This window comes from Zerene cesonia, chromosome 5 (assembly GCF_012273895.1).
Source record: "Zerene cesonia ecotype Mississippi chromosome 5, Zerene_cesonia_1.1, whole genome shotgun sequence".
NCBI lineage: Eukaryota > Metazoa > Arthropoda > Insecta > Lepidoptera > Pieridae > Zerene > Zerene cesonia.
The window spans coordinates 7,388,521-7,410,239 of record NC_052106.1 but is presented as its reverse complement, the minus strand read 5'-3'; the positions used below and the strand labels follow the sequence as shown (position 1 = coordinate 7,410,239).

Here is a 21,719-nt window from a genome sequence, read left to right as displayed (position 1 = left end):
AAGTGATAACGAAAAATAAAATGACAAAAGTAAATGAGAATTAAGTACATCTATATAAATAACTTATTTATTCAGCAAAATTATCGTAAAACTCGAGAATTTGACAAAAGAATCAAAACGTTTTTGTAAATTCGCAAAGAGTTATTATGCAGACAAAAACGTACGACGGTCGAAGCCGGGGGGACAGCTAGTTAAAGATATAATGCTAGTCACTGACCACCGTCTCCTATAGTTTGATCTCATTATCTTCAACATCACATAATATGTAAGGAAACTATGAACAGATTTATTTCATCGCACATTTTTCACTAGAACCACTTCATCTGTTTGTATAAATTTGCGTTATATTAAACGTTTACGTAGCAAATAAATAAATAATAAATATTATTATATAACTGATTATATTGTAATGTACATGGATAGATTAAATTTTAGAATTAGATGAGTTACAATGAGTTATAATTTACTTTGTATGAGGTTTATTACTATCAATATATATTATATGTTGTATTTCCTAGAACAGAAAATAAATTGAAATTGACATAAATATTATTATCAATGATTTAGTTTTGTAGTAATAATGTACGTAGAAAATATATTAGAAATAGCATACTTTCTTCGCTTGATGATAATTAATAAGCAAAAAAAAACATGTAGGTTAACCTTATTATTAGTTTTTGTAAATTTGGGCTGTGTGATATTATAATAAATAAAAAACATTCGAAAACCATCTTTTATTTATCTGTCTTCAAATTTTTTAACATAATTGTTACTAGAAGTTCATGATTTACTAAACAAAATGATATACCTACTTACATTTTACAGTTTTACAATTACAAATCCGCTTCAAATTAATGTACAAGATGTATTGAGAATTAGACAGTTTTTGGGGCCAGTTATAGCTATTTCACTTGACGATACAATATTTTCGGACATCTTGTCATTTCAACTGCCAGATAAGCTAAACAGAACATATGCAGAAGTTGCGAAACTGGCTATAAATGTTTAAATTGTATCCAACGATATAGTACCTACAGTTTTGTTTATAATTATCCCTGTTATTATTCAAGTAATGCAGCTTCTGTAGCGGTGATGCCGGAAACTCAATCAGGCGTTTTACATCTGTTCGCAAACCTAATTCCATTCATTTGATTCAATTGATCGTTTACAATTTCCTTAGGTTTTAGATAAACGTTCAAATACAAAAATTATTTCGTGCCTTTTAGACTTAAAATGTGGCATAAAAAATATATATAATTACTTCTAAGTGAGTGATGATAATAACTTCCCCTTCGACCCATCTAAACTAATATTAAGAGGAAATATTAGTGTTTTTGTATGTGTGTTTGTAATGTTTTCACACACAAACTACTAGACCGATCTCAAAATATCTTTCACCATAAGAAACTGCATCACTCCGAAATGACATAGGCTACATCTTAGTTTTACCCCGAAATAAACCGGACGGAGCCGGGACGAGTTGCATAGTATATGCAAGAGACACTCATAACATATATCAGTGTTGCCACTTACATTCAATACATTCTAAAGTAAAGAGCTTTCAATTGTTCTAAGAATATGAAAGTAAAGATTGTATGAGGCCCTATTTTCGCGTAAGTCGGTAAAAAGCCGCTCCATAAAGCTAGTACACCTTCGTTCTTTATTACACTCATTAGAACACTTATTTGACCCGTTCCTTTAGTTGCGTTTTGAACTCTGCAACAGAATTCATAGGTTAGTGTTGCCAGGGAGACACGTGTTGTTATATACGTATTAATTTAAGTAATACAATGGTATTTGCTATTTTTATGAGGATTATTGACACTGGCTATATTGGGTTCGATTCCAACTAAAAATCAATATAGTTCCTACAACCAGAGAATAACCAAGTTTACTAAAAAGATGCGTAAAATCAATAGGTTAAAATTAAATAAAATCTAAAGGTATTTCCCATTTGATACTAGTTTAAATAAAAAAGAAATATCCATATTATTCGCATACAGTATTAGGCAGTTAAAATAAAAACTGAGAAAAAATTCTTAACCGAAAACAGAATAGGCTAGTTGGCAGGAAATAAATTGATTTTTTCAATTTAGCTGCACATGTGGATAACATTGCCACTGCTCGAAACGGTGAAACCGGCATGTATATCCTGAACCCTCATAGGAGGCCTGTGTTCCAGCAGTGGGAACATATATGGGCTGCTGATAATTATACCAAAAGCTATACTCGCCTTGTTTTCACAATATCCACGGGTAAGGAAGCAGCGGAGGTGATTAGCCCAGAAATCATGGCGCAGACCGCGTGCAGCGGTATGCCGTCGCTCATGTAGGAAATGAGCGCTTCACGTGACTAAATTTAAAAGATACGTTTAATTTTATAATATAATTGGTCCAACATTTCAATCTCTAAACTAGTACCTAATCTGAAATTATTAAGCCTTAACGCCTTTACTGTGGATTGGTTTGAAGCGAAGATAATTGAAAGGGTTATTAGGAAGTTGAGTTTGAGTTTTGTTAAGTTGAGTTAAGTTTGGATCAATAATTGATAAAAATCGTTGATTTTTTATTTTTTCTTTATATGTTAGAGCGGGCAATCAAGGTTGTTCGCCTAATCGTAAGCTATCACCACCGTCTAGCATTTGCCTGCTAGTATTTCACGCCGATCTCATGTGGGGTGTGGCATCTGCCCCGATGCGAGCTGGCCCAATTCGTACCGAAGCGTATTCGACTACCACATTTGTTGCTTGTCGAGTGAGAAGCACGTTGATTGTACATTGTCTATCAGATATTGTTTACTATCCAGCTTTAGCATAAGATGAGTTCGTACTTGCGCGTAAGAAGAGAGTTGCGCTCCATTCACTACCATGGCTCTGGTGACGGTAGCTGACACGCCACGCATAAGTGTCCCAGCACCTTCCTCTTTGATTATCCTGCAATCATAATATTATTATGCCATATGAACACCCGGTTATATCGGTTATTTGAACATTTCGAAGCTGGTCTCTTAAATGGTCTCGGGTAGAAGGAAGGTTTATGATCTTGATCAGTTCTACTGAAATTTTGTTGTGTTTGATTTTATGCGAATTGGTATATAAATTATAGACTCTTACGGATGTTACAAACACAATCATACATACACTATTATTATAGACAGTTAAGCTCCCCGTGTCATTTTTGAAAAATTAAATAAATATTTCTTTTATCAATAGAATCTACTAAGTTTTTAGTGTATATATGTATTTTTATGTTCTAGTGTATATGTGATACGTACCTAGAAAGGGCGTTAAACACGTGACTATAGTTCCGCCGCTGCTCCGGCGGCAGGCGGCCGTCAGCTGTCATCCTGATGAGCGCCACCTCAGACGGATTCCCGAACACCGCAGCCACACCGCCCGCAAAACAACCCAGTAACAATTTCTCTCCAAAGTTCGGTGTGCCGTGAATACTGTGAAACATGGCCGCTAGGTAGCATTTTGGTTAATGTAATGAGAAAATGAAAACTAATCAAGTATTAAACAAATATCAATCCACCAGGATCATACATCAACTTTTTTATGCCATGAGCCAATGAACATTCGGGAGGTTGTGCCTCTGCGAATGCGCTGCCCGCTTTTTAAGAGGGAAGGGATAAGGAAAGGATTGAGGAAAGGGAAGGGTAAGGAAAAAGGAAACGAGCCAAATGCTAAGTTTTGTGTCCTAGTTTTAAAATACATAGTTGGAGATTATACTTTGCGATTCAACTAAGAATAGGATGGATTCTGCGCTTTTACAGGTATTATTTGTAACGAATTAATAATGTAAGTAAAGAAATAACTTCTGTAAAATTTTATGTAAGAAACAGACAGAGCAAAATAAAGCATTGTTGTAATGCAAAAAGGATTTCTAAATAAATCTTGATATAATTTACAAAATTAAATCGACTTCAACGATTTTGTCCTTAGAAAGCCGTTGCGACGCTGTTTTCAAAACGAATGCTACATATGAAACCCTCAATCTTGAAAGAATTACTAAACCCATATTGATGAAACTTGCACTTATCCCTAAGTAGTAGCATACCCAACACAACTAAAGAGAAATCATTTCAATCCGATTTGTGGTTCACGACTTATGCGTGGACAAATGTACATAAAAAAGTATACATACACATAAAATTTGTCACACGTGCACAGAAAGTGTTAAAGACTTACATATTCTCAAAAAAATTTAATGTAGAATACCTAATCAGGTACGTACACATAGAATTAATAACGTAACGTAAAAGGCCACGTAACATGAACGCTTACTGCTGGTAATAATCGAACAACGCATTGAAGCATCCCAGTCTCGCCGTGGTGTACGTCGCCTGCCTGAACAGCGACGCCGATAGACCCGTATAGAAACCAGTAAACCCTTCCTTTTTCAAGATCTCGCTGGCTATCGTGCCGACGCTACTGTTACTCTTGGGCCCCGCGAGTTGCATCCTTGTCTTTACCAGGTCAGCTGGCTGCACTATGATGTTTGCCAACATTCTGTATCGTGAGCGTTATATTTAGAGCTAATGACTGTCAGTTTCAATTAAATAAATTGTCTATGTATGGTCATATAAAAAGCTGAAGAGTTTATTTGTTTGCTTGAATGCGCTAATCTCAGGAACTTCTGCGTCTATTTAGTATCCAATTTGGTACAGAGATAGTGTGAGACCCAATAAAGGACATAGGGTAGTTATCCCGAAAATCCTACGGAAAGGGAACTATGCGGAAAAAATCGGTGAACTGTTATGCCATATTCCTTTAACAACGCGGGAGGAAAGCTAGTTCATGTTAAGAATATGTACTTAGCTATAAAGTTAGGTTAACTGTTTGATTTTAATATACAAATTTAATTTGAAAAAAAAAATGATTGTTACAAAAGTGTAGTATATTATATATATTTATTTAAATCTTTAAGGATCCAATAGACCTATCGTTTCAAGTTTTTGTATTTGTATTAAACCGCTTCGATTTAACTGACCCGCTCAGACCTCCGTTTACAAAATTCAGCCAACCGGGAATAGTTTTAGGCGCCGCTGGTTTGTCACCCATTTCTTTTTCTCGATTATTCGGTCCTCCGGCATTAATTTTTTTACATTTTTAATATTTATGTACGTAGATCGTAGAGTGCACAGGTTGTGTATTGATTTGACAGTTTGAAAGCTAACGTTAGTGTAAATGTTACGATTCTTTTTTTCATTTAGAGATCCATGAAGGTCTGTTAATTTAATTAATTTATAATTGTCAATGCCATTTTTTTGGCCTACTCTACGGGTAAATAAAACAAAGTCTCATTCACAATTAATATATTAAATTTGCTAGCTATTTATATCGGAGGTATTATAATACAAACACAGAAATGCTCTTAATTATTAACCTAATGTTGAGTTACCACGGCCAGGATTCTGTTGAGTCTTGATAGACGAGGGTACGTCTGAAAATAAAATAAACCAGATATTTAACGTCTGCCATGATTGTAAAACTCTGGTAGTTTTTTTTTAATATTTGATAAATATATTTGATAGTATCGGGATGTGAATCTCTTTCGCCACACCGGCGACGACGCCTATGAATTTAGGTAGTTCAGCAGAAAAACCTTACGTATGTAAGGTTGACATTGATTTAGAGTTTACAAGCAATAGGTACAGTCAGTTATTAATATTTAAATGCCAGTCGTGAATAGATTTGACACGTAGTGGTTATAAAAGCAAATTTAATCAGCTTGTTAACTTATTATTACGACGTAACAAGACTCAATCAAGCGAGCGCCCATTCAGAGACGCAAACTAAAAAAAAACCCTTCTTGCCTGTGAGGAGGTGGGGTCCCTGGAGAATCCGCATGCCTTGGCGGAGTGCAGTCTCCCCTCAATATCCTTGGGGGAGTATAGTCTCCTCGCGTATGGGGTGGTGTGGAATCCCTAAAGAGGATACTCGGGGGAGAGATGTCCCCAAATGAGCGGGCGTCGCGGGGCATGTCCCCAAACCTCAGATAGTCCCGGGTAGGGGAGTCCCCCTGCAGCCCGGGTTGACGACGGGACACTTCGTTTAGTAGAGATAGACAAGAGTGTGAAAGACGTTGGCTAAAATTCTGTAACGGATGAATTAATCAGTCTGTAGCCATTTTCTTGTAATTTACATCACAATTTCGTTTCAGATGAAAAATACCCGATTTATGGTTTATTTCATTATTGATTTTGAATTCTTCTTCCGATTGTAACTCAGCGTCTCGAATTAACATGATTTTTGCACATATACTTATATGACATACGCTGTATCTTAATCTGGGTAAAAAGATTGCAGAAAGAATGAGGATAAAAAACAAGCAAAACCTTGATTGTTTACTATATTTTGTATGAATTATAATATATTTACTGGCAAACAGGAGCCCTTCATCTCTCGCAGGTCAATCTTCCTGAACGTCTCACACAATAACAGTTCGTGTAGACTGGGTGTGCGCGGACTGAAGATCATTTCTATTATTTCTACAACCTGAAACCACACAATAATTCTTTGGCATGCAATAAGTCATAAAATTAAATATATGCGAGATTTTTCAGCAACCTGTTTTTACTTAAATTAACGCGTGGCCAAATGTTTGTATCTGTTTAGGTACATGTATTTTGTTTTTAAACAATATCTTATATGATTCAATAGCTTATGTTCCCTTGTTTCCTAGTTAAATTCTATCTACTAAGGAAGTGATGGACGGCTATTTGTATTTAACGCTAAGATGACGCTCAGATAATGCAGAGCTTTCACAAAGTTTTAAAATAGCCTATCAGTTTCTCACTATCCTATTCCATAATACATTTCTGTTAGCTGTCAAACAATCCTTTATATACCTAATAAATAAAGATTTAATACGTAAAGATTTTATAAGAAGCATATACGATGTCGAAATGTTCTATTCTTTATCTGCTACCTGATTTGAATGAATAAAGTATACTAATAACTGCTAGTACGAAAAGTGCATTAAGAAATATTAATTTTTTACTCATCCTAAAAACTGCGTTTTTAAAAATCAACAACCCCACCTGTGGATAATTAGCTTGAAGGTCCGGAAGTAAGGAGAAGTCGGTTTCGGCAGCAGCACACATCTCAAATAGCACGTGGCCAAGAGAGAGCGTCTCCGCGTGCTGCAGAGGAACAGCTATCGTGTTCGGAAAGCGGGGGGTCGTGCCTATCAGCGTGTTTTCCAAACCGCAGATTCTGGAATACATTATGGTCCTTAATCGGTAGGGTTGAAAGTTCCATATACCATGTGGTATAATTGGTAAATACTGTTGACAAAGTAGGGCCAGCTAAGACTTTTTCTGCACGTTACCACTGAGAGATTAATTACTGTACTTTATTACGTACAAAGAACGTTTAGTGTCAATTTAATGCGTCAAAGTAAATCGGGGTTGAATCAGACTGAAACAAGCTTAATAGTATAAAAAAATAAAAGTATAAAAAAACCTTCCATAATTATTTATGGTTTCTCCATATAAGTTTGTCTGTCTGTTCGCTTAGCTCAAACACTCTTTAGTTCGCATGAGTATACACGTTAATCACACCGAAAAGTGGTAAAAAAAATCTAAGCAAAAGTTCTTTTATTACAATTTTAAAATACCCACCGTGCTACGCCATTTTGTATAATCACGTTCCCAGAATGCAAGTGCCTGAAAGGCGGGAATCCTTTATCCTTTAAAAAGAGCAGTCCTTCAAGTATTTGTCGGCCGAACCTCGCCACCTGAGAAGCCGGCAGACCTGTTCCTACTGTTGTGTATTTCTTTAAATATTCATCGCTCCAAGTACTCTGAAATAATGGGAATTCAATATGATAATCACTTATTCGATCACTTACTACACTACTAAGTAGAGATTAGTGTACTTAGTACAAGAAGTTACTAGTTTGTGGCGTATTTTGGCCAGGGGAGAGACATTTAGGGGTCCTCCAACTCTCTCGAACGCGAAAAGTAAAAATTAAAAAAAAATGACTCAATATAAACTCCCATACCTTGTGGAAGCTTCCTGGGATATATTATGGTATACACTTTTAGCCGTTTAACGTGTTCAATCGCCCAAATCCATACACACCTTATAAAGTAAATCCTTCAAGCTCCCCTTCGAATTAAACGGTAACACAGCAAGGGCGTGTCCGTTGCACATCTCCAAATCCAGCACTGGGTAGATGTAAGGGTGATGCAGGGCTCGGAACAGTTCCATTATGAGGCTTTGGGTGCGATCATTGGGCTCTATTGGACACTTGTTTGTTAGCGGCACCTGTAGGAAGTTCCAGGCTTATAGGTGTCCATGACTATGAACAACACAACTACAAACGGATTTTAGACGGTTTTTCAATTGACTAATTAATTTTTAATTAATGTTCCATACCTTAAAAATTTACGAGATAGATTATAATGAAACGGTTTTTACAATTTTACTTATACCATATAGATATCATTTACAACTTGATATTTGTTGCATACTATGTATTGCTAACTAGCCCCAGCTACACCCGTGGTACATATATAGCCAATTGCCTTCCTCAATAAATGGTTTATCTAATATTGAAAGAAGTATTCAAATCGGACCAGTAGTTCCTGAAATTAGTGCGTTCAAATAAACAAACTCTTCAGAGTTTGTTTGTTTGTTATATAAGTATAGATCCAAACATAAATTTGCTAATTATATTTAAATACCATGTGTTGATTGTGACTATTAGTCACTTATGGGCTTAGATTATGAACACGAGTTATATTTTTAAACGTTTAATTATTTTGTGCGTAACATAAATATAAGAGGAATATCTTTCTATGCCATACCTGGCAGGTGAGCTGTTGGCTAGCCCGATGGTAAGCGATCACCACCGCCCATGAACAATAGCAGATATAGAATTTCTTTTCGAATGCGTTGCCCTCTTTTGAGGGGTAGTTGATGAGAAAAGGATTGGTAATTAGGAAAAAGGAATGGACTGTGAAGGATCAGGAAAGGAAAGCGGGCCTTAATAATATTATTTTAGTGTTTAAACTCACCAACGTAAGCAGCCTTTCAGTTTTGATAGAGTTATCGTGTATCGCAAACCAGTGCTTGTTGGTGCGATATCCTATTGAGCTTAATGGATGAAGCAGAACATATCTGAAAAATAATACCAAATATCCTGTGCACAATTTTAATTAAATAAAATGTACAATAAAAATTAAAAGTCGAAGTTTATTGTGCGGTGTGTTGGTAGAGTACGGAGGTACCTTTAGCATTAAAAAAGAACTGGACTATAAAATTATTACAAGTTACACGACACAGACAATTTTTTTCTGTCTCTATAAAATACTTTAGAACACACATTTCATAGATCTACAATTTAATGCACAATTCTACAGAACAAAATAAGGTACCTACAATACAAGGTTTTTTTTAAGTTCATTAGTGCCTAGTATAGTGTATAATAAAATAAAAATTACCTAGGTGTTTTTGATAGATATTCAGAGCATATAGCCTTCGCCACGCCACTTTCTATAGTACACTCAGGATACCTGTCCATTGAAAAAATAAATAAAAACACTATTTAATGTACCTAATAATATATCAACTGACATAAAAACATGTTTGTTAGTCTGTTTATTTTATTATAACTGTCGAGATTTCGAATACATTAAGTTTAGGTACTATTATTATTTACTAGCTGCAACCGTTGGTTTCACTTGCGTGGTACCCGGGTAAAATGTAGGTGCTAACCCAGACTATAATCTATCTCTGTACGAAATATCATATAGATACAATAAGCCGTTTTCGTATAAAAGAGCAACAAGCATCCATACTGTATCCATCCATCCATCCATACTTACAAACTATCGAGCTTATAATATAGGATAAACAATAGTACATGTTATATTTAAAACAGGGTTTGCTTATGAATACATTCGCGATTAAACGAGCATGACAATCGGTACAGCTTTCGTCTTTGAATCCCCTGTTTCTAGAAGCAGTTATTGTCTATTGAAGATTATAAATTACTAGCAATTCGCCACGAATTCGTCTATGATACATATTTAGCTCATAGCACCCGGATATTGTACGTATATATTCCAACAATAAAAGATTTTTTCACATCGGTGCAATACTTCCTGAGATTAGCGCATTCAAACAAACAATTTTTTTATACTATAGTTAAAAGTTAAAAGATACACATCTCATACTTGAATGAAATAAGACAAATTTTACTATTTATTATATTTAGATTTTCAAACTACATAGCTAATTCAATACAAGAACAATAAAACCATAACTTACTTAGGCGATGGCTCCGAAGGAGAGTTCTTGTCGGACCCTGAACCCATAATTGACTTATTGAACAACAACTTTGCTAAAGAATCTATTTTCTGTGCAACAAGTGGAGTACGATCTGAATTTTCCTCTAAAATACATAATAAATATCTATATATTATATACACCTATGTGTATTTATAATCGTGCCTCTGTTATTTAGTGCTGGGTATAAACAAAAATATGTATAAATATGATTATTAATTAATTATTTATGTAAAAATTGACAATTGTACGCCACAAGGTAGATCACAGTAGAACTTTATATAATGTAATACCTTCCTTATAACCTGTGAATCACAATAAATCATTTTGAATTTTAATAAATATTTATAGATGTTTAACGATGGAATTGGTGTACAAACACGTACAACTTTCGTAAGTATAATATATTTAGATACATAATATGGATAAATTGTGAAAAAGAAGTTAATTAAAGACACTAAAATGCCTATAAGAATGCAATTAAAAGCACTCGGATCATGTACATATACAATATACAAAGGTGAAGTTTTTGAAGTCGCTCCAGTCCAGTAGTTCCAGAGATTACCGCAAACTAACAAAGTGTAGTTTTATGGTATAACATAAATATATGATAAGATAGAAATCTATAGATTTTGAGGTCATCGAACTAACTCTATAATAAATTGTGCTCTGAAATTCTAAGGTTTGTGACGAACCCCTTACCACAGATAACATAATACTTTACTAACTTCTATTAGACTGGAACTAAATTTGATTACTGGTTCGCTTCTAAATTGGCGTTTTATTTAGTTTAACTTAGGGGTGAAGGTAATACAAAACTGTCTGAAATTATTAAATCTACTCGTTATCCTCACATCCGAATAGTATCATATAAATAATGTATTTTTTACTTGTATAAAGTGTATTAACCTAAAAGAGGCACAAAATTTGTTTTTAGTTTTATCTAGTATAGTATTATATTATCTGTGGTTATGTGAACATTGTGATGTAACGATTTTTTAATTTTAATTCAATTAAGATGGCCTGTTGATATGATATCATAAGCGTTGGTCGAATCTTTGCGTTAAAAGCAATTTTAAGAAACTTGACTTATTTTGGATTCGAAATTGATAATAGAAAGGAAACTACGGCCTAATATTCTTAATCAATACCAAATTATTATAATGTAGGCGATTATCTAAGCGTATCAAACTAGCTGATAATTAAGAATCGGCTTATCCCATTAATATACTAACCAAATCAGTACGTAAGTACCTGGATATATATTTTACTAAATATTCAACGAAACAATCGATATGGACTATTTTTTTTTTCTGTTAAGATAGAAAAATCATAGATCATTTGAAATGAAAATGAATAATAAGATAATTAAATATTGTGATTACAGATAAAAAGATTTCGATGATCTTTCTATAATTGCATTCAGCATAAACGTCAGTCATTGAGTTCTTGATACCATAGGACTGCATTTTGCAAAAAAGCACAAACTATTTATCATAAATCAAGGTATCAATTAGCTAATATTCACCTTCACTCTCTTCTTTGTCAGTTGACACGGAGCGAATACGAAACGCGTTTCTCTTATTAGCCGCAGCGATAGACTCGGGATTCAGTTCAGCCGCTGACTGGGCCCTCCTGCAGGATCCCCGACGCTTCTTTTTCCTATAACTGGACCTCGGACGCTCCTGATAAAACCTGTCATGGCCCGTCGTCTCTGGCTCCCTTTGCTCTTTCCCCTCGTTCGTCGCCTTCATGTGCTGGTACAGGTTGAACATTTTGACAATTATCTTTCTTCTCAAATAACGTAACTTCCCAATTGTGCTGACTTTTCGCCCGATACTCCGTTACATGCGTTACACTGTACACGTCTGATTATTTGAAGATGTCTCGACAAGTATAATCTGATTAAGTTTTTATGAGCATTAATATATAGCGAACAAAGGTATTACGGTCTTAGAGAATATGGAATATTATAGATATGTGTACGAGCCTACACGTTTACGGAGCGGTCCGAGGGAATATGTCATTATGTTTCAGCTAATTGAAGACCTATATGTGCCGTTAAGCTAACATGTAACTCCCACGTATAAATATGAGTACATTTTTCTGTGTTCTCTGTGATCGAAAATGATACGAAAAGTGTATTACAATGTTGTAGTCGATGTTATGATATGATGAATAGCCGGATAATAAAAAATTATAAGATTAGTGGGATTTATTTTTTATTTTCTTTATTTATTATTGTTATTGTTATTAGTTTTATTGTTTTTAGTATTATTAGTGTTATTAGTATTATTGTTATTACCAAACATTGTAACTTCAACAATACCTTAATTTATATTCTTTAAACAATAAACTACTAATGTAGTAGTCTGCCATTCTGGTCCTACATTTCATTTTATTGCTCATTCACTTTGGTTGCCTGGAAGACATCTATTTCCATTCACACCATTTAGAAGGATTATTTGAGTGCAATTTAATTTTTTTGCAATAACGATAAGTTAACGGTAATTGCATTGAAATATTAAGAATACATTTTGGTTAAAATACTCACGTGTCCAATTGTCTATTTTTTAAGAACTAGTTACATAATAAGTTAATTACAACAATGGATATAAAGTTAATAAGATTAACTTAATAACTTAATCGAACGTTCAATTGCAATATAATCGTTGAGCACATGAGTATTTTTTCTCTATCTTTATTTTTAACTAGCGGTCAAACGCGGTTTTGCTTATATTACGTAGTCCATGTCACTCAGAGGAGATGCAGCTTTCTTATGGTGAAAGAATTGTTGATATCGGTGAAGCAGTTTTTGTTTGTAATGGTTTACAAACATACTTACAAAAAGACAAATGATACCTCGATATAGCATTAGTTTAGATACTAAAGTTAATTAGAAATAGGACTTTCGCTACGGATTCAAGAAATTTAATGTTATGGAGAAGGGATTAAAAAAAAGATATTTATTTTATAACAATTTATTTCCAGTATATAAGTTAGTCACACAAAATTGTTTCTATAAAAATATATATGGAATTTATATAATAACTATATCACAAGGCCGTGTCGCGTATTTTGATTAATTATTTCTTACATTTATAGTATCTAAGCCTTAAAGAACATGGATTACTATTTTCATCTATATATAGCTTGCTTGCTTGCTTGTTTATTAAAGAAAAAATAACAAAAAAAAACAATAAATTACAAAATATTTTCAAACTTAAAAGTATAGAAAAACAACTTGTATCCTTAAACTATTTGGTTTTAACAAAATATCGATTACATCGACTGTTCAATGCAAATGATGCTCTCTCTTTCTAACCATATAAGAGTGAGAGAGACTCACAATTATATATGTATAATTTTTTTGCGAGTTGATTGCAACTGTGATTTTTAACACAATGTATTAAAATACACAATGCCTTGACAATATTAGCGTATAAAAATGCTTATAAAATCATACAAAATTCTATAATGAGATGTTGGTTAACAATAACTCATAAATTCATACTATAAAAAAATCAATTGTGCGTTCATCCATTCAAAATATAAAAATAATTCTAGATAAAGTAATTTTAATGAATAAATGATAATGATTATAATTATGATTATGATTTTGAATGAATAGACCGAAAATAATCTAAAAAAATGTACTTTTTTTTGAAAAAGATGTACTCCTTATATTAACCAAAAAACATACCCATTTCACATTTGGAAGAATCATGGCAGTTATTTTGGCACGAGTTAAATATAGACATAGCATTTTTGCATGTGAGCAAACATTGTGCAATCACATAAAAAATAACAAAAAAAAAATGGATAGGAAATATTGCATTCTAAAACCTAATTGTACTAAAAAAAAGAACTAAGAGATTACAATCGTTTAGTTAAAAAAAAATTACGATTCATTCCTTAGAGAAAAATTGCTTATCTGTTTGTTTTATTATAAACGTATATAATAATATATGTGTAACAATTAATTTTTCAAGCACAAAGACTTCTTTTATGTACATAAGGTCCGCCTCGGCTTCGCCCGTGGTACATATATACCCTAGCACTAAGTGATCACTTACATATAGAACGGTGAAATATTTTTTAAAATCGCTACAGTTCTTGAGATTGCCCCGTACAAACAAACTCTTTAAATTCATGTAATTGTTTGTAAGCTGCTTTATATGATGATACTAAAAAAAAACACTAATGTCTTAACCTCAGTTTGAATTTGAGGAACTACCTTTTCCACACATATTCGATTTAATATCTCATATTATTAACATAACAAAACAGCTATGACCATATTCATAAAACAAAGATCTGATCTTCAAAGCGAAGCGAAGCGAAGGCGACACCGAAGCGTTACGGAAGCAACAATTTTTATTTCATACACGTATATAATTCTAATTCCGTTTTTTTAATTCAGTATTCGGTAACTTAAATCATGAAATTGTTTATGATGTTACTCTTAAAGAAATATTTTTTATACAACATGTTATTGTCTATCCCCCCCCCCCCCCATTTTTTTATTTTTACTTTTTTTAACATTTTTTTTTTTACAAATATTTAAAGTAAGCAGCGTTCAACTGCTCGAGGAATATAAAAGTGAGCACAGTGTGCGGGCCGAGCCGCGCGTAGTACGGCAGGAAGCCCTTCCACAGCGACAGGACGCCTTCGTTGCGGAGCAGGTTCGTCACCACGGCCATTTGGCTCTGCCCCTTAGCCGCGTTTTGTATCCTGGAAATGAAGTTAACAGTAATAGGAGACATTACATTAATTTCTAATTTATAAAGCGTTTCAATGCTATAAAACTAAAAATTAAAAAAATAATAATAATAGGAGACATTTTTAGAGGATATATTTTTTTTCTTATAGCCGACAACTGAGCTGGTGGTAAGCGATCACAGTAGTGCCTCTGTGAATGCGCAGCCTGCTTTTAAGGGATCAGGGATAAGGAAATGATTTACGACTGGAAAGAAAGAATGTACTGAGAAGGGTTACGAAAAGGAAACGGGCCTCCGGCCCCCCACTCACGTTACGAAAAACAAAAGCATGGTATATTTCACACCGAAGCGTGCTCGATTCCCACATTAAAAATTTGATCACGAGGCGAGATTCGAACCCGCGTCTTTTTGCCAAACCGTAACAACGCCTAGCCTCTCGGCCACCCGTGATCCCGCCTCAGCAATCGAATTTTTTCTACTCTTTCGGTTTTATATGCCTAAGGGGCACCCCACGCCATCTATTGAGATCGAAGGAACGCGGCCTTTGTTAAAAAAATTGATATTTAGTTTTATAGAATTGAAATACATTAAATATGAGAAATTTAAAAAAAAAAAGGAGAACCAATTTGCAATCAAGTCTGGTTTCGATACAATGACTTTTCAATTGGAGTCCGACATAAAGAAAAACACAAAAGTAAAAAAAAGGTAGTGAATATATAATATACTAAATATTATTACGATTACATTACCTCGTTTTGATGATATCGACGGGCATAGACGCGATCGTGGTGACCAACCCGGAGACCATAGACGCGCAGAAGTGTAGAGTTATACCGTCCGGTACATAGCCCACAAACATTTCGCGCGCCTGAAAATTATTTACATAGATTAATACTTGCCGTAAGCTCTATATAAATCAGTGAAATTGCAGCTTTCTAATGGTCCTACTATCCTACTATCCACTATCCTATCTTACTAATGTTATAAATGCGAAAGTTTGTAAGGATGTGTGTGTGTGTGTTTGTTGCTCTTTCACGCAAAAACTACTGAACCGATTGCAATGAAATTTGGTACGTAGACATCTGGACAACGGGAATAACATATAGGCAACTTTTTATCCCGATATTCATACGGGATTCGGACTTAAGCGGGTGAAACCGCGGAGCGCAGCTCGTGATCTAATAATTGTAATTTGGGAAATCGGTGCAGTAGTTTATTCCTTAAAAGCGCATTCGCAGAAGCACTTTTTGCCTTTCGACTCCAACCGAGTATTACAAATAATAAATTTAGCCCATTCAAAATTGAGTTGAGTTCAAACTCACCTGTGAGTACGTGCTGAGTTGCGCCGCGTTCACCACCATGGCCCGGCCCACTGTGGGGGTCGCCCCCCTCCACAGTTTCAGGACACCTTCTTCGCGAATTATCCTGCAAACATATATTTAGATTTTATATAAACTGACCCAGCAAATGCTTACTCTTATCATTTAGAGGTATGAAAAAAAGATGTTGGCCGATTCTCAGACCTACCCGATATGCATACAAAATTTCATAAAAATCAGTCCAGCTGTTTCGAAGGAGTATGGTCACTAACATTGTGACACGAGAATTTTATATATTAGAGAAAGAAGATAGATAATACAAGAAAATACTAGATAGATAATAGTTAATATTATGGTCTATCAAAATAGTATGTATCACTACATAGTATAAAAAAGTCGCCTTCCGCCGTCTGAGTGTCTGTGTTAGATTATTGTACAGTTTAATATGCTTTAATCTTCATCATCATCAGCCCATATATGTTCCCCCTGCTGGGACACAGGCCTCCTATGAGGGTTCAGGCCATCCACCACGCTGGCCAAGTGCGGGTTGGCAGATGTCACATGTCGTCGAACCTTTTGATTCTTGGACATGCCGGTTTCCTCACGATGTTTTCTGCTTTAATCTTACATTTTTGTATTATATGAGAAATTTTGAGAGTGGTCGACGAGAAAAATTATTTTAACCGACATTGCTAAAAACGAAGGACCTCAATTGGGCTGTATTTTTAATAGCTTTTTTTTATGTCATAGCGGACAACTGAGCTGGTGGTTCGCCTGATGGTAAGCGATCACCCCCGCCCATGAACATTCGCAAAGGTTGGGTCTCTGCGAATGCGCTGCCCGCTTTTTTGGGGTAAGGGAAAAGGAATGGATTAACGACTGGAAAGAAGGAATGGACTGGGACGGGTGAGGAAAAGGAAACGGGCCTACGGCTCCCCCACTCACCGCACCAAACACAGTGGCATGCCACTATTTCACGCCGGTTTTCTGTGGGGGTGTGGTACTTCCCCGGTGCGAGCTGGCCCAATTCGTGCCGAAGCGTGCTCGACTCCCACAATAAAAAGCTAAGCTTTTCAAGAAACGGATCAATGTAAACAGTAACCTATTTTGTAGAAATCATTTTAACTTTAGAATAACATATTTATACATTGAATCAACACATTTCTTTTAACTAATATAAGATTAGTGATACATAATCAATAATAAATACAAGAAACGTTTATATTTTATAAAGCAAGTCAGTAATAAATAATATATATTTATTTTGCGAGAAATAAGTATAAAAATTACTCATTTGCAAAGCATTCAATGCTACGAAGGTAAAAATTAAAAGGCACTTATGTATATTACCTTAACAACGCATCCATGACATTTTTGTAGTTTCTTCGTTGTTCCGCCGGCAGTCTTCCGTCAGCTGTCATACGAATCAGCGCCACCTGAAATAGTGTGTTTTAAAATATTATTTATTACGCATAATTGACTATTTCAATCTGCGTGGATATTTTATTCATGGGCGCAGGTTTTGTTGTGAGTGAGGTTTCTACTCCTAAATCCCACCAAGTTTTAGGAGTAGAAACCTCTCCGTTCCTCCGACTTTTTTCACTTTTATTTAGCATAATATACTGTTCAACTCCGCGATAAGGTAGTCCCAACCTTAGTTAGTTCTTTTGGGTTAAATTTTGTAAAGCAGTATTATAAATAAATAAGGCGAAGCAATTTTAAGGACATTAATGGAAATTTATTAAATAACAATATAATATTAGGTTCTCAAATCGTTTGTTTTTTTTATTTGTTTCTCGATTACTCTATAGCTTTTTATCTAAACAATGTAATTATTTTTGGGTTTAATTTCCAATAGTTGTCATTTTAGAATTTGAAACTGACGTGGACTAGGCACGTCTGTAACTTTTTTTTTATAGAAAAGAATGAATTTAAAGCATATAGCTTGTACTCATTGTATATTGATTTTTTTTAACGTGGAATGTTTAACACACAACTCAAAGATATCTCAAGACATCTTTGTGCAGTTCTCTATTTGCCCACTTTACACGCGTGCGTGGTCCATCATAAATCAATGCCCATTACATAAGACACTGACAACACGTAAAATTATTATAAATAGCCAACCAACCAAACAAACAAGTGGCTATTTTTACAACATAACATCGCTATGGACACATTTGCCGAATGGCACAATGACCTGGGATATTTGACACGTGGCCAATGAGCCGGCGAAAATAAACGGACCTTTGCATTCAAGTTCAAAGTCATCTATATACTCCTACAGGAGATACGAATGTAAACTAGGCCTGTTATACTATTCAGTTGTGATTCGAGAGGTCCTCACACGTGTTTTAAAGTTTTTAAATATTTGAAAATAAATAATATCGCCCGGTTTTGTTGCGAATTTAAACCGTAACATTTCATAATAGTGTTAAATTTTGTAAATACGTATCTATGGTATAGATGGACACATTTAATTGAGGTGTATTCTATTATGCAGGATACAAAACATCTGCATCCGATTAACTATACCAATTTGGAACTTTTGAAAATAAACAGTCTATTTATTCGATTCCCATTAAAGTTCTTTTTTTTATGTCATAACGGGCAACTGAGCTGGTGCTTCGCCTGATGGTAAACGATCACCACCGGCCATGAACATTCGCAGATCTCTGAGAATGCGCTGCCCGCTATTAAGGGAAAGGATTGATGACTGGAAAGAAGGAATGGACTGGGAAGGGCGAGGTGAAGGAAAAAAGTAAAAACGTTACTGTTGGCTGCAACATAAATAAATTGAGAAGTTCTATACACATGGACGGTTAAGTGTGTCTCACCTCAGCGGGTGTCCCAACGAAGGCACCGATGGACCCAGCCGCGATACCTAGGGCCGTTTTCATGGCGAAGCCCGGCGCTTCGCCCCCATGCTTCCTGAAATACGTGACAATATCATACGGCGAAAATAATTGATGATTATTGGACATGATTTGATTCAATCTTGCAAAAATTGTATGTTTTAAGGCATGACTTAGGTTTATTTATGAAACTGGTGTTGTATAGAGGTAAAAAGGTGAAAATAGGTTCTTTATTATAATAAATAGTTGCGATATACGCGTAACAAGAATCACTTGGTAAAAAGAAACACTGAGTACAAAATTTTTTAGTCCATGCGAGCGAAGCCGCAGGAGGCATGCTAGTAATATAATAAAATGAATGATGTGATAAAGAGAACTATTTTAGATCTTTCAGAATTTCGGAAATCTTATGCAAATATTTTCCATCAACATTGCACTATTGCATGTAATACATCGTTAGTGGATGCGTCATACAAGATTTAGCTTCGCCATTTATTTTTGAATAATTTTTTGGCACGGTAATTACAACATTTATTGTTGTTTTTCATGTACCAGTAAAATGTCCGCTGTGGTCTTAGATTCCTATGAATTTGCGTAATTGCTACAGGCTGAATAAGTTTATCTACTATATCACTACATACTATAAAACAAAGTCGCTTTCTCTGTCTGTACCAATGCTTAAATCTTTATAACTACACAACGGATTTTTATGGTTTTTTTTTTAATAGATAGAGCGATTCAAAAGAAAGGTTCATATGTATATTAACATTTATTAAACTACTCCGAATTTAATACATGCGAAGCCGCGGGCAAAAGCTAGTTATGCATGAAGGTGTACCATATCTTCGCAAATGATGATATTGTATTTGTGACTTTAATTTCTGGAGTATTCTTGGTCCTAGTCACGTACTTGTACTCCTGGGTTATTGAATGAATCAATCGCAACAAATACACATATAGATTTCAACGGTTATTAGTTACAAGGACTGTAAGTCGTAAATATCTTAAGTCTTCATCCGTATTTAATAAATACAATATCATCTCTTTCGAAAACTATACTATTCAGTTACGTTATCGATACCATGGTATTTGAATATTTATGTAATATTTGCATCATACTATTGCTTACGTAGTAACTATTTAATAATCTGTGGTATATGGGTATAGCTTCGAATGGAAGCACGTCCATCTTGACATTCGACCTACCGATACGTATTGTATGATAACATTCCGTTGTTTATTCATAAAATTCAATATTGTTTATATTATATTGGGACATGTTATTATTAGTATACGTTAGCAGAGATACATTGTTCGTTTAACGTTGATTTAGTACCGCCTATAATAAAATCTCATTCGGAAAAATAGCATGTGTTCATGGGAAAAGTTTTATATGTCTGCTTCGATTGATAGAAATCAGTTCAAACATTTTGGCGGGTATCTAAATATTTCATACTTATGCATTACACGGAAGCTAAGTATCCATTACGTTCGCGAACATCCGCGCTCCCGTAACCGCTCTGATGGAGACGGTACGCTCGTATCTCCATAGAAACACGCATGCTTCAAAGCAAAGAAAAGCAAAAGGGACAGGGGAGGGCCCTGTCCCTTTTGTGTTCGCCCAATTCACCGCCACCCATTGGAGCGCTGAGTTTTACACGCTCCAAATTTGCAAATATTTCTGACTAGCTGCGCCCCGCGATTTCACCCGCGCAAGTCCGTATCCCGTAGGAATATCGGGATAAAAAGTTGCCTATATGTTATTCCAGTTGTCCAGCTGTCTACGTGCCAAATATCATTGCAATCGGTTCAGTAGTTTTTGTGTGAAAGAGCAACAAACACACACACATCCTTACAAACTTATGCATTTATAATATTAGTAGGATAGGATAGGATGTGCGGAGTTGTTGTAAGAGTGCGGAGCGCGAACATAGTGTATATCCGGCCTACCACTTTGATAAGCAACATTTTCCTCTCCTCTCCTCTAGTTTTATTTTGTTGTATTAGTTTTTTTAAGTATTTGAAATTTTCCTTTCAATGACGCTGATTGATGATGATGAATCAAACAGTATATGCTATCAATCTTGGGTGAATCACTTTAAATTTGTAAAATGTTTATTTTCAAATAAATTATTATTATCACGCTACTGCTTACCGGAGGCATGTAAGTTGGTAAGCCATTCATACATTTCACCGTTATAAACAGTGCACTCGCCACTCGCGTATTGGCGTTAACAGTTAGGAACAGTTTTTCGGACGTAATCAAAGAGAAGACATGTGTGTGTGATAGAGGCTTTAGTCGACACTCGTATACGAATGTTTCTTTATAAAATAGTCTCTCGTATCTATGTACCGTCGACTTGTTGAGTTACGAGACGAATCGCTAACGTGAATGTGTTAACGCACCATCAAGAGTCACAGAGTATGTTTATTATCCTTGTACCACGTTAGCAGTTCGTTATGTGATCGTGACGATTCATTTAGCCAATTGACTATTCTATTGTTAGCCTGATATTTATATTAC

General features: G+C 34.9%; 3 protein-coding genes across 4 annotated transcripts in view; all 3 read right to left on the bottom strand.

Moving 5' to 3' along the window:
- Window positions 1-1,535: 1,535 nt before the first annotated feature.
- LOC119840214 (mitochondrial 2-oxoglutarate/malate carrier protein-like) lies at window positions 1,536-5,062 on the bottom strand. Its single transcript, XM_038366727.1, has 6 exons — window positions 4,992-5,062; window positions 4,286-4,510; window positions 3,274-3,447; window positions 2,830-2,932; window positions 2,234-2,352; window positions 1,536-1,716 (listed from the first exon to the last, which is right to left on the bottom strand). Exons 1-6 carry the CDS (start codon window positions 5,060-5,062, stop codon window positions 1,536-1,538), a joined length of 873 nt encoding a protein of 290 aa, XP_038222655.1.
- A 249-nt stretch (window positions 5,063-5,311) lies between these two features.
- On the bottom strand, window positions 5,312-12,310 carry LOC119840061 (slowpoke-binding protein). Of its 2 annotated transcripts, none has more exons than XM_038366561.1 (10): window positions 11,829-12,310; window positions 10,283-10,406; window positions 9,454-9,525; window positions 9,028-9,130; window positions 8,090-8,275; window positions 7,627-7,808; window positions 7,045-7,219; window positions 6,383-6,499; window positions 5,818-6,098; window positions 5,312-5,444 (listed from the first exon to the last, which is right to left on the bottom strand). In XM_038366561.1, the coding sequence occupies exons 1-10, from the start codon at window positions 12,073-12,075 to the stop codon at window positions 5,399-5,401; spliced, it is 1,533 nt and encodes a 510-aa protein (XP_038222489.1). In that variant the 5' UTR covers window positions 12,076-12,310; the 3' UTR covers window positions 5,312-5,398. The 2 variants fall into 2 exon arrangements, with proteins under 2 accessions (XP_038222489.1, XP_038222490.1); XM_038366562.1 differs by having other exon boundaries at window positions 10,283-10,319.
- Window positions 12,311-13,265: 955 nt separating this feature from the next.
- The window catches only part of LOC119840062 (mitochondrial 2-oxoglutarate/malate carrier protein), a 12,055-nt gene continuing 3,601 nt past the window's right edge, over window positions 13,266-21,719 (bottom strand). Inside the window, exons 3-7 of the mRNA XM_038366563.1 lie at window positions 19,178-19,271; window positions 17,691-17,776; window positions 16,344-16,446; window positions 15,771-15,889; window positions 13,266-15,034 (exon numbers count right to left, since the gene is read on the bottom strand). Coding sequence (XP_038222491.1) covers window positions 14,854-15,034; window positions 15,771-15,889; window positions 16,344-16,446; window positions 17,691-17,776; window positions 19,178-19,271 — 583 coding nt within the window. The 3' untranslated portion in view covers window positions 13,266-14,853. The remainder of the gene's footprint in view (window positions 15,035-15,770; window positions 15,890-16,343; window positions 16,447-17,690; window positions 17,777-19,177; window positions 19,272-21,719) is intronic.